The sequence below is a fragment of the Austrofundulus limnaeus genome, unplaced genomic scaffold (genome assembly GCF_001266775.1).
Source record: "Austrofundulus limnaeus strain Quisiro unplaced genomic scaffold, Austrofundulus_limnaeus-1.0 Scaffold13, whole genome shotgun sequence".
In the NCBI taxonomy this organism is placed as follows: domain Eukaryota; kingdom Metazoa; phylum Chordata; class Actinopteri; order Cyprinodontiformes; family Rivulidae; genus Austrofundulus; species Austrofundulus limnaeus.
The window spans coordinates 862,078-875,446 of NW_013952415.1; the positions used below are offsets into that span (position 1 = coordinate 862,078).

General features: G+C 38.7%; 2 protein-coding genes across 2 annotated transcripts in view; one reads left to right on the forward strand and one right to left on the reverse strand.

The window, feature by feature from the left end:
- Positions 1-2,092: 2,092 nt before the first annotated feature.
- Positions 2,093-5,693, forward strand: LOC106513536 (T-box-containing protein TBX6L). The gene is made up of 9 exons (XM_014002415.1): positions 2,093-2,099; positions 2,424-2,574; positions 2,667-2,769; positions 3,142-3,306; positions 3,904-4,050; positions 4,135-4,211; positions 4,920-4,990; positions 5,078-5,273; positions 5,403-5,693. Exons 2-9 carry the CDS (start codon positions 2,435-2,437, stop codon positions 5,590-5,592), a joined length of 1,089 nt encoding a protein of 362 aa, XP_013857869.1. The 5' UTR covers positions 2,093-2,099; positions 2,424-2,434; the 3' UTR covers positions 5,593-5,693.
- A 4,196-nt stretch (positions 5,694-9,889) lies between these two features.
- The window catches only part of crkl (v-crk avian sarcoma virus CT10 oncogene homolog-like), a 10,673-nt gene continuing 7,193 nt past the window's right edge, over positions 9,890-13,369 (reverse strand). The window contains exon 3 of the mRNA XM_014002416.1: positions 9,890-11,994. Coding sequence (XP_013857870.1) covers positions 11,860-11,994 — 135 coding nt within the window. The 3' untranslated portion in view covers positions 9,890-11,859. The remainder of the gene's footprint in view (positions 11,995-13,369) is intronic.

A 13,369-nucleotide genomic window follows, 5' to 3' on the forward strand; every position in this document is an offset into this window, starting at 1 on the left:
ATCTGTGCTCGACAATGCAGCCTATAGTTGGAGTAGTTGAACACAGATCCACTGAGCCTTCAACACAGAGCATCTTCAGGAGACAAGCTGATCAAATAAATTGTAAATACTGTATCCTGTATGTATTGTTTCAGACACAGTGTGTACTGAGCTTGTATTGAACGGTTTGATACAGATACATGTATTGTTGCACCCCCAATACTGAGCTATATTTTGTATCTCTACTGAAATAAATTCTTTGGTGTTTTGTTAGTTTTTAGCTCAACTTTTACTCTGGATTTTTTTTTTAAATGTGTCTGCTTCCCTAATTTCTACATAGTTTGGTGACAGTGTGTATATATGTGTGTATTTAATAACTAAAAGTCGAGGCTTCGCTTGGCCTTTTGAACCTTCTGAGTCAGTCCACGGTGGGTTTAATGTTGTGGTTAGGCTCATTATCCAGCTGAAAGCTCCTCTCATCTATTAGACCAGTGGTCCCCAAACTACGGCCCGCGGGCCGGATACGGCCCGCCTCCCCATTTGGTCTGGCCCCCAGAACAATACCAGAAAGCATTTAGTTTTTTTTTCATATATGTGTATTTATAATTGATTGTTAAGTTGGACTTTTGCAATAAAATGTTCCTAAGTTATGAACTATTTCACTATTAAATATTATTAGTTAGTAACTATTTCATACATAGACACATTTAACGTGACATTCTGTTCCACCCTTCTGCAGTCTGTGCCCCTATCTGGCAACCCCCAGAAAAAAATCCTAAACCCGCCCCTCTCAAAGAGAGAACGGAATAATGGCAAAAAGATTCGGTGAGAGAAAAATTGATTCAGAATGCAGGGCATTTAAGCTGCAGTGGACAAACGATTATTTTTTTTGTCCATCTGTAAAGAGGCGGTGGCGGTATTCAAAGAGTACAATCTGCAGCGACACTATGAATCCCGTCACAAAGACAAGTATGATAGCTTGCAGGGCCAAATGTGAGCAAACAAACTCTCAAAGCTAAAAGTGGACTGTTAGCTCAGCAGAATACAWACTGTGAAGAACCCAGAGAGGGTTATTTGATTGTGCTTTCTGGAAAACAATAAATTTTTACATTRAGGCACTCCTGCAATAGTCACACTTTTTCTGTTACAAACTGACTCCGGCCCCCCACCAGAGAAGGGAAAAGTTATGTGGCCCTTACAGGAAAAAGTTTGGGGACCCCTGTGTTAGACAGACAACCTCACCTCACACTGCCATCAAGCACTCTCATTCAGAAATCACACAGTGGTCAATTTTCACAAGGAGCTGGAGTTAAACTCWTGCAGGAAAAATGTCATTGAATTAACCAGAATGAGTTTCTGTGAATAATCCAGTATTTTTTAAGATTATGAACATTGTTCTTCTATCATACTTTAATGGTAAATGAACCATTGGAAAGCCCTCTGGGATTTAAAAGACATCCTGACACAGGGACGGGGGTGTTGAGACCATTTAGATGGATTAGGAGAGTTGGCCAAAGTCAAAGCCAGACCCTCTGTAATCTTCCATTTTATACTCAATACGCATTCAGAGCTGCAGGGAAGAGGCTTGTTTGTCCCCCCCAGACTGTTTTAAATTCAAATCACTTGGCTGCTGTTTGGGCTGCAGGGCCAAAAAGAAGCAACAGTTTACGCATCAATACATGTCCACAGTCTTCAGGTGTGGCTAATAAAAGGAACAGTTATWATCATGATGAAAATCCAAAAAATGTTGATATTTTTTGCTTTTCAGTGGAAAAAAATAGAACATACAATAGTTTTTAGAACCTAATGCATAAAGACATGTTTTCTTCTATTGAAGCAAACTGTAATAACAAACAGCAGTTTTTAAGATTATTGATAAAAATGCATTAAAAATCTTATCACTGTAACAGATTTAGCAGATTTCGAAGAAACAAAAAACACTCAACCTCTCACCTGTGTCCTTTCTGGCCAAAGCTCATTGGGTTGTTTAGACCACACCCCTTTATTCAATGACCAATGAGCTTCACGCCTCAGGCCATTCCTGGACAGGAACCTGTGAAAACTCTCATGCAAAGCAGTTGTTTCTTTCCATGTGGTGTTGGCTGGAGTCAGCATCTCAGGTAAGATGAATGTTATTGTTTTAAAAATAGCTAAATTTCTTCACTACTTGCGTTTAAATAATGTTAACTTAGTTTGTTTTGGTTACYTTTCATGTTAAAAAGGCTGTTAATGGATGCACAAACTACTGAGATAAATGTGAAGTTTTATCTCTTTGGTCTAAACTAAACTTATTAGAGACAGTAAAAAGTTCTGCAACCATTCAAAAGTGCAGGTTTTTTTCATCCTGCGTTAAGTCGATCATTTGGGTTACATTGAACTAAAAAGCAGTTCATGTGTGCATATTTTGTAAAAAAAAAAAAAAATCTGTTTGATCAATTTTTAAGCAGAAAGCAGAATGAATCCAAGTAGACCCCGGTCCCCGTCAGCACCTCACTGCTACCAGCAAGGCCTCATCAGGATGACTCTAGAAAACGCAGAACTCTGGAAGGCTTTCCACAGAACTGGGACAGAGATGATTATAACCAAGCATGGAAGGTAACAAACTCCTACAGGAATTATTTCTAGCTTCTATCGCAGATATTTTAAATATATTTTACCATGTTGCTCSTGATGTGCGTTTGTCTTAGGAGAATGTTTCCCCACTGCTGCGTAAGTCTATCTGGACTCCAGCCTTCTGCAAACTATGTGGTCATGGTGGACATCGTTCCTGCAGACACCTTCAAATACAAGGTACGATGAGGGTTAGAGGTCTGCAGCCAGACACGGTGCAGCCCAGTCTGGCTGAGCCCCGATCACTGCTGCATATCAAAGCCTTTCGCTGCTTCCTGTTTGTGCACTCCCGGCTGGAAGCCCAATCAATTAGCATTCCTCCTCATTCACAGTCAACGAACAAGGAGCGGCCTGCTCCGCGTTTATTCAGCAGCTCTCATTATTTTCTCTGGCCTGTTTGGTCAGTTATTGCTTTCAGCACACTTGAAACAATGAGGCACGAACCAAGGCAAGAAGCATGTCATGCTTCTTGGTGGATTCGGATGAATCCCACATATCCTGAAGTCTCACACGTGTTAATGCGGCGTTGACCCCTCTTTTATCCCTCTGTAGTGGAAGAAGAAGCAGTGGGAGGTCACAGGAAAGGCCGAGCCCCAGCCCCCATGTCGGACGTACATACACCCCAGCTCCCCCGCTGCTGGAAGTCACTGGATGAAGCAGTCGTTGTCCTTCCTGAAGATGAAGCTCACCAACAACATGCTGGACCAGCATGGCCACGTAAAACCCCTTTATTTACAACTAAACCATGAAAAGTTGGATATGCTCTGCTTACTTCTGCTCTTTTCCAGAGGTTTATAGTAACTAAGACTTAAGTCGTTTTTTTGAGGATTTGTCATTTTACCAATTTTTTCAAATAGCTACTTTTACTTTTATTTTGTTACATTTTAAAGCTAAAAATGATACTTTTACTTCTTTACTTTGAAATGTAACACCTAGTTACTAAATTAAATAAATTTGAACTCATCATGAAATGTTTCTGCACTCTAAAAATGAAGTGTTGAATTTACTCAACAAAGTCATGTCAGCTGGCTGCTCTAAGCCTAGTTGAGTAAATTGAGCAAAGAATATACATWTATTCCTCAGTTTACTCAACCTGGCTTAGTGGAACCAGTTGGTTCAGTAAATTAAACAGTTTATTTCTTAGAGTGTGTAAAAGTACTTTTACTTTCCCGGTTTTTGTGAACAGTTTTATGACTTTTACTTGAGTAGTTTTCACATCAGTGAAATTTATTTTTACCAAAGTCATCTTTTGTTCATGTAATTTTACTTTTGCTTGGTTATTTTTTTTCCAAGTACTTTCTTTTCTCTTATCAGATCATCCTTCACTCCATGCATCGCTACTACCCACGTTTTCATGTGGTTCAGGCTGACAATCCATACAGCCTCTGCAGGGGCAACTTTCAGACCTTCTCCTTCCCAGAAACAGTTTTTACAGCTGTCACTGCTTACCAAAATCCAAAGGTGACAAAAAAAATTTTTTTTCAAGAATAAAGCAAACACAAATTTATATTCTCTTCAAGTAATACATTTATTTTCATCTTTTAGATTACCAAACTGAAGATTGACAACAATTCATTTGCCAAAAGATTTCGAAAAGGAGACGCCAGTTCCCAAAGTCAAATGTAGGTTTTTTTGCTTCCACATTACAAGGGCCTGTGACACGCTTTTCCTTCAAATACAAAAAGTCAAAGAAAACATCTTTATATTAAAAAAATAGCATCATACACATTATTTTACCCATTTTGTCTCATAATTGGCATATTTTCTCTTGACTTTGGCTCGGCAAATTGAAACAGGAAGTGACATCAAAGGGGAACTCTTTAAGAAAAGAAACTCTCTAGTCTTTGTTTATTGAAACAATCTTATTTAAACTCTTCTTCAACTCTGATAGACTCAAAATAATCCAAAGAAACATTCGATTTGTCTCTAATTTCTGTAGCATCGCTCTGTTCACCTGCACACAGTCCCCTTTGACATCACTTCCTGTTTCTTCACATGCAAGTATCTCAACAATTGTTCATCTCAATGGCGTGAAATTTGTTTTTGAAATATGTTATCAATGTTCTCTTTCCAAAAACACACTCATATTTATTACAAAAATTTGATGTCGCAGGCACTTTAAGGTTTGATTATAACACAGAGCTTTAAATTAAAAGGACACTTCAGTCTAATTTCCTGCTAAATAGAGAGCCAGCTTATACTGTACCTGCATTTCACCATAGACATATATATTTAAATATCTGTTGCTTTTTGTGGTATTTTAAGCAATTGTTAAAATTCCAAATGAGTGTCAACTTTAAAATAACATAGTAAATCTCCTATTTATTCAGCTGCCATTCAAAGAAAATCCCTCCTACAAAACAACCCCCAAAAGAAAAAGATTCTCGCAGCCGTTCTCCAGGTATTAATTGTAATATCTTATGGAATAATAATTGCAGCACAGTAGATTGGTTTTTGTTCTGAACTGGATGCTGTATTTCTCGGTCAGGCCTGCAGAGGATGCCCTCCACCTCTCAGTCTTCTTCCACACCACAGCCGCTGAAGGGAGGTCACCTCTCAACAGCCTGGTGCCCTAAGCAGGACTCCTCTGGGACCCCACACCCCGAGCCCCCGGAGCTGCACGAGTATGACTACAGCTGCGAGGAGCAGATGGTGCCCACAACAACAGCATACCGACCTTACAGGTCTGAATATCAAACAGAACATGGAGAACTTTTAAGTAATGAGGAAATAGTGTACTGCACCTCCCTGCTTAAGGAAGTGGTTGTTGCATGAACGGCGTGGTGTTTAACATCGAGGTTTCCTCTTTCTAGGCATGTGCAGTACACCAGAATCCCTTCTGGAGACAAAACCCCAGCACAGACCACGATTCAGCCTCCACCTCCCTCACTTCCCACCCCCGAACGAGACACCCAGCAGCGGGCCTACCACTACAACCAACAGGGCCACGGCCGCACGGCAGACTGGAGCCAGTACCCGCTTTTCTCCTACTCCTGCTGGTGAACTTCGGCCCTATGAAACAGTCTAAATCAAAAGAACATACTTCAAATTTATTAGCCTGTGGTATCTGTTATTTTTGCCATTAAAATTCTGCAAATTTTCAACGATTTCCAAGAGCTTTCATTATATTTACTGGTAGTTTAATTTGGGTCAGGAAATGGGCACCCCTAAAAAAATTGGTCCCCCCCCCACGTGACCACCCCATTAAAACGTTTCCGGACATGCCACTGGAGTTGCTACTGACCTGAAGTGTGCAAGCAGTCCTCAATATCATCACAAACACAGCCTGAAATAATCAAAAACATTTAAAAATTATAATTTTTGAGTACATTATACAGAATTATAGCTTGTTGGCTCCAAAGCTTAAGCATGCTCTTCTCTCAGCAAGAAATAACTTTTGTTAAAGGGGTTAATATCATGTAAAATCAACCTTTTTGAGTTTTATATCATGTTATAATGTTATACTCTCGTAAAAAAAAAAACATGCCCAAAGCCTTACTTTGATTCATTCATGCATGTCTGAAAAATCCTGCAGCGTTTTTAGGCAGCCATGCTGAGGAGCAAAACGACAGGTGGGGACCAGAAACATCTTTTGGTACCAGAAATGCCCCTGGGATGTGTCTCTCACCCCCACCCCCCCACACACACACACACACACACCCCGCCCATGACTCCTGCAGGCTCTCGGCAGTAACAGAGCAAATTGAAAGTGAAACTTAAACTGTCTGCTGCTCTCAACACTACTGCTCACTCAGTGAAGCTCTTTTCAGATTGAAAATACCTTTGAGGAKATGTATTTTCAGATGCCAAGTAAACTACATCACATCGCGCGCGTGACCCCCCGCACTGAAATGGGCGGGACAGAAGCGGAAGGTGGTTCTTAAAGAGACAGAGGCCAATTTCCAGGCATTTAGAAGAGGAAGTGATGAGAAGATAAGTTTATTTTCTATTTAAACACAAAACAGCATTTTAATAACAACTAAAGGTGACAGATARTTTATTATGGTATAGTATTRAAATGTATACCTGAAAAACACGTAATATTGCCCCTTTAAAAGTTATTCAGTGCTTCATTAGAAATCATGCTAACAAAGAAGTACAAAGACAATTACATTATTGCCTGTTTTTCATGGCAGTAAATGATAATGATCCCAAATGTGATCTAAGGATGAGCGGTAAAATGAGGTGAAGGTCCACCTGTCAGAACAGCAACCAGCCTGCTGAGAGCACAAGAAGCATGGAGCGATGAGAGGTTGTCCAAAGGAAAACGTGTCMGATCCCATAGACTTACTGTCACACTCTGGCATGTTTCCCCAGCAGAAGGCAGGAACGTCTGCACTGTAAATATTTCACGAGAGCGAGAAATGGAAAACTCACAACGCTGCAGGCGGTGGTGCGGCTGAAGGATTTTCTAGAGCAGATATGATTTACATCCCCGTGCAAAATGRTCATGAACGCCATTAATGGGATGAAACAAACCGATGAAGTTTCAGTCACCGTTTGACGCTTTCACTTCACTAATTTGCTAGTTTGAACTTTGAAACGGGTAAAATTAGTGATTACCGGAAAGTCATTAAAAGATTTTGTGTGAGCTTGAGTCACCCTGATGAGTTTCTACACAAAGCTGCCTCTAAACATCCATGTTTTTAATACAATAATTCACTTTGTGCAMTCACCTCATGTCAACGTCCTTATTTTCGAGCGTGCTTAAATTGTACAGCTCTAAAAACAGGGTTAAAATTAGGTTAATCTGTATACCTCAACTGCACCATAAAAAAGGGCACATAAACCAAATCCACAACATTCAAACTCAGTAGCGTAGTAACATTTTGATACAAAAWTTTTTTTAAAGACCTTTTATTTAATAAGTGTTTTTATTATTTAAGCTTGCACTGTTTTTTGTTTTGTTAATCGATTTATTATTTTTTAATGTTTATTGTTCTATTGTGATAAGGTGACCTGGGAGTTTTGAAAAGTGCCTATAAATAAAATGCATTAATAATAATAATAACAATAATAATTATTATTATTAATAAAGACCTTTCATGGTCAAAATTTGAAAATCTTAATATTTTAAGTGGAAAATGACAAAATAAGTATTCTCCAGGTCATAACTATCATCCATCACTTACTGTAAATACTAAAGTAAATCTGAAGACAGTGTCAACTTTATTTATAGGGCACTTTAAAAAAAAAACAGCAACCAACTGCACCAAAGTGCTGTACAGCAATCATAAAACTACTGATAAAAACATATTGAAATAAAATCAATAAATTAGACAAGACACATAGAGTACAATAAAAATTAGTTTTTCAGAAGAGATTTGAAGTGATCCAGACTATGGGCAGATCTAATTTTGAAGTTGTTCCACTAATTAGGAGCCGTGACAGCAAATGCCCGGTCTCCTCTGCTTTTCATTCTGGTTCTGGGAATGTGTAGAAGCAGTTTATTATATTATAAGTCAAATTAACACTTGATTATAACAAACACTGCTATAGCTGTTTTCATTATGTGCTATAGGTATAGTGGTGTGCAAGCATCGGGACGTGCAGAATTAACACTGACTGGGTTTGGRACAATGGTTGTGAGAACTGCAGCATAAAATAGATTTTATATGACATCCAAACAAGTTTAATTATCTGAATAGTCAAATAACTTTCACAACAATGCAAACATGTATGTAAATAATGTACTGATAAGTAATAAAATGCATGACATTTTGTTTTTCCCTTCCTAAATATAACAATAATAATCACGCCATTAACTTGTGCAGCAGTTTGAACCCTCTGGCCCATCCTAACGTTGAAACAGGTTCCTGAAAAAACAAAGCGGCACAGCTCATGCTGTGTTTTGCATACATGGTACACATTAATTTGTCATTAAAGATAATCAATATGTTCCTGAAACAGGCCGTGGCTCCAATGTAAATGACTGTAATGAATCAAACTTAGCTGAGTTTGACCTTTCCCGAGGGCACAGCCTGGGTGTGTGTGTGTAGAGGTCGATGACGGGGTTTCTGTAGTCCATTACCAGCGCTGCCTTTTAGCCAGCTTGGATGGCAGATTATGTGCCGTTTGGTTCAGTTTCAAAATATTCACTGGAAGAAATGTAAAAAGACTTGAAGCAAAATTAGTTTTTAGCCATTAAATACATGTTATTGTGTAGTCAGGAGTCTAGGAGAGCAGAAAGTTCTAACTTATGCGTGGATGACTATTTTCTGTTTGGGTCACATTTTTAAATCTGTTTAGTTTATTTTCTGTGATTTATTCTGAACTATTAGATCAAATTATTTGTGACGGAGCTGTCTCGCCTGAACTTACCAACTACAATTTGGTCGTCTTCGTTCTCCTCTGGCTCCAACATGTAAGGCTGGATGGACAGTTCTTCCCTTGTTGACATCTTTTAATTATTTTTGTAAATAAAAAGTTGGAATTTGGATGAAGCGCCTTGTTCGGATTTAAAGAGACAGCCTCAGAACGAGTTGATCTGAGACGCACCTCAGGAAAAGGGTAAAAGAGGGGCTTGTGGAGTTACAATGAGGAATTCAGATCAAAGCATCGCAGTTCCACTAGACCCCAACTGAATGATTTAAATGTGAAAAACAAAGATTTAAAAGCATCATGCCTCCTTTAAAGAACAAAGGCAAACAAATGCATTAACAGTTCAAATATTTATAACACGACTTGCTGGATTTTGCCATTTGAATGACCTCAATCTAGAGATACAGTTTAATTTTGATTATTTTTTTGTATTTTGAATTTTCATACTGCTCAGGACTCGTGTTTTCAGCTTTTAAATATTACTTTGTAAAATGAGTTTGTACAGTGTAGTTTCATGTAAAACTATTAGATGTGGGAAGTTTTCAATTTTACAATCCTTGCTCATCAATTTGGTCAAAATAAAACTATTTCTCCAGGTCATTCAAACCAACAATATAACCTAATTTATATTTAAACCTATCTCTGCAGTGTTTGGCTCCGTCTCACTAATAATTTCTGCTCTGGACAAACACAGAACATCAGAAACGCTGCCCTTGAAAAACTTTTCCATCCCACATCTCTGGGTCAGCTGACGTTCTTTTCTTAGCGCCTCATTAAAATTCATTAATTGGTTCCTTCCTCCTGGGCGCAGGCAGAATCAAAAGTGGAAGTGTCGAAAAATTGGAGCACGAGCAGCCGTCCTGTGCTCCAGAAATGTTAACGAGTGACACCGAGCTGCTGCGGAACACGTCTACACCCACACCATCTGCGCTGCACGGCAGACAAGTAGGGCACACCAAAGACAGGCGAGAAAACAAGCTTAAAGAAGTAGACATTTGTTTATTTTACTTGTTCTGTACATAATAGGGGTCATTACCAGCACAGGTGTTAACCATGGGAAATATTAACACATGTAAATGGCATAAGAAAATAAAAAAAGGCACAATTTTTAGTTTTTAAGTAAAGGTCAGGCTTTCCTAGAATATGAGAAGAGAGCACAGTAATACTGTTAATGCAATTACAAAATAAAACAGAACAAAAATCTGGAAGCGAGATAAACAAGTTCACCTGGAGTAAAGAAATAATCTGGGTGTATTGCTTGATTAGATTTTAATCATTTCAACAAGTTAAACCTACTGAGTCGTTTGCACAGGTAGGATTAAAATCTGAGAAACTTTTACTGAATGACAGAAATGACAATAAGCAGCATTTGACCAGGTAATCTAACTCGCTGGCCAAGAGGTCATGCACAGAGGCAACCAGCAGGCATTTTTCCCTTTTACAAAAAACACTTCACTCGTTTTCAAATGCTTGATTTAAAAACAAACTGACCAGAATCACTGAGCAAGGAGAACGCTGAGCACCAAACGGCAACAACGGGGAGAAAATGATTAGTTTTTTACAGCAGAAATTTGCACTGTTTGCACAACTGTTTAATCTTAAATTCCTACGAATCAGCAAAACTGGATGCAACTGGTTATATGAAKAAATAGTCCGCCCTTATGCTCTACGAGACTTTGTTCACGCTCACAAAAAATTAAAAATTAAACTCATTTAAAACAAAGTCACATGGGACCTCAAGCACTCAAATATGAAATTCATTCTATGGTTCTGAAGGCATTTATGGGATTTTTTATTAGCTTGCTGAAACATTACTCTTGTCCTGACCCAYTACTGAAAAGTCAAGTCTTTTATTTCAGTCCAAACACTAAAAATGTCATTTTTAGTTTATCTAGAAGTTGGACATTTGGAAGTGGGGCCCATGGTGCTTGCTGACATTTTTTGGAAACCAGATAAAAACTTGGCACTCCTACATAAAATGTTGAAGTATTTCTTTTAGCGCTCWGTTCTGACAGCACTAAAAGCCTGCTGAACTGTCTTGTTATATTAACAAAAAATAAAAATAAAATTAAAAAGTTGCCCTTTAAAAGACAGGTCTCATAATGAATGACAAAAAATGCTTTAGAGCAGCTGGCACAAACAGGGAACAAACATTAACATATGGCCATGTCAAGGATTTATAATAATATAAATGTGTGTTGAGATGAAAAGGGGGCGTGGTCTATGACATGAATTAACTAAAGCCCCACATATCCAATCCTTCTGCTTCTACAGCCTTTAAAAATACATAACTGGTCAAACTCGTTTATTTATYGCCAGAAGTTAATGTGTGCATGCTGATGGCTAAAAAGGTAAAACAGTGACTTGATCATTAAAAAAATAATAAAATAAAATTACAGGCTGGTCAGCTCCCTGTGATGTTGGTACTCTTAAGTCCATTGGGGTGAAACTCCCCCCATCTGTATTTACTGGACATACAAACATCCTCACGTCAACAACACACATACACACTTTCAGAAATTCAAAGAAACATCCAACATGACAAATACTCAGGGAGAAAACAGACAGGATGAAATATGGTAAATATCCATTGTGAACACGCACAACATGCACTTTGACAAAAAAAAAAAACACTCACACTGATGCCCAGTGATGATCTGGATTTCAAAATAAAATATTCAGTCTACAACTAAAAGAAAAATAAAATGGAGCCAAGAGAAACTGGGTCATGTTTTAGTTTAGACTCGATGTCCAACAGCTGTAAACAGTCAGAAAGCCTTGCAGCGGCTGGCAACGACAACAGAGGGGGGGGGGTCGCTCTCGTGGTACAACCCCACAAGCAGGCAAGCGCAGAACTGCGACACTGGCGAGGGGGGAGGAGATGTGGACACAGCCAGCAGACTCAGGTATACATCAATACCGGGGAGAGGCTCCAGCTGGATTCCTGCGTCAGTCACTCTCGTCGGGATTTTGGGGGTCTATGATTTTGACGTGGGTGAAAGGGAAGAGCCCCCTTCGCCCGTTTACCTCGCCCTCCCACTGACCGCTGATGTTCATCCGTGTCACTTTAACAAGATCGCCAACCTGGGGGCGAGAGGACATTTATGTTCATTGCAAAAGGTTTCTGAAACAAACAGTCAAACCACTTTAAATTGTAGTTCTCAATGCAAGATCTGAATCTGAAAGTCGTGTGTTCTACATCAATACAAGACTATTAAAATTACAATTATTCCTTACATTATTAAAACTGAAATGTAATAAAGCAAAACATCGAATCTCCAAGGACATCCCAACTTATCACAATCGGTGCATTAATGACTAAAAACTAGCTTTCCTTGAAGAAATGCTTCAGAGACAGACTGATTAGCCAAACGACCCAATTTGTCGATGTTTGCCATTAAAAAAAAATTCAAATCAGCAAAATAAATTATTTCAATTCATTCAAAATTGAAGAGACCCCAAAATAACCTCAACACAAAAGGGTTCATGTCAGAACTTATAACATTAATAAGCTATAACATAATCTAAGTCAAAGACAAACAGTAGGTGAGACATGATGAGACAAGAGAAGGTAGTGCTTTAAGCATATTAAAAATACAAGAAAAATAACTTTTCTATTATGGTTTATATTTCCTCCAGTGTCCTTTTCTCCATTAAACAAACTACATCAGGTTATGTTATTTCTTTTTTCTTCATTTGCATTTTAGTTCATTTCAAGACTATTTACATCCATCTTCTTGTAACTTGCACAAAGCACATTAAAAAATTTATTTAAACATTAACATGATACAGTGGTTGCACAGTCAACCTTCAGCAGGATGTTACATAATGATTACAGCACAGCCTTGTTTTGTTAAAAACAACAAAAAAGTAAACTAAGAGTCAATATTACTGCAAAAAAAAAAGACAGACTGTTCACTGACAACAACCTTCTTGTGTGTTTCAACTGATAACAACCACTACAGGAACCTGAAGTGCAGATACTTTTCTAAGGAACGTGAAACTTTTAGATGGTCCTTCTGACTTCCTTCATTTCCACCACAAGAACCAGAGGCCAAAGAAAGCTCATTTCTCAAGCTTGTAGAGAGCTGATTTGATTAGCCCCAAATATTAGCTCAGCGCTACACATTCTCCTCTCGTCACTGAGGTCCTCCATCCACATGACAGAGAGGGGAACACAAAAATGACTCCGGCTGTAACTGAAAATATGGATGGAGGACCTCAGTTTAGCTTGTTTGTCGCGCTAGCACCGAGCTAATACATATAAGGCAATATAGCGTCGGCACTAGCGCAAAAGCTAACAGGCTAAGCTGAGCTGAGGTTCTTCTTCCATGAAGCAGCTCTGTTGTCCTCCATCCATATTTTCAGTTACAGGCGGAGTCATTTTTGTGTTCCCCTCTCTGTCATGTGGATGAAGGACCTCAGTGACGAGAGGAGAATGTGTAGCGCTGAGCTAATA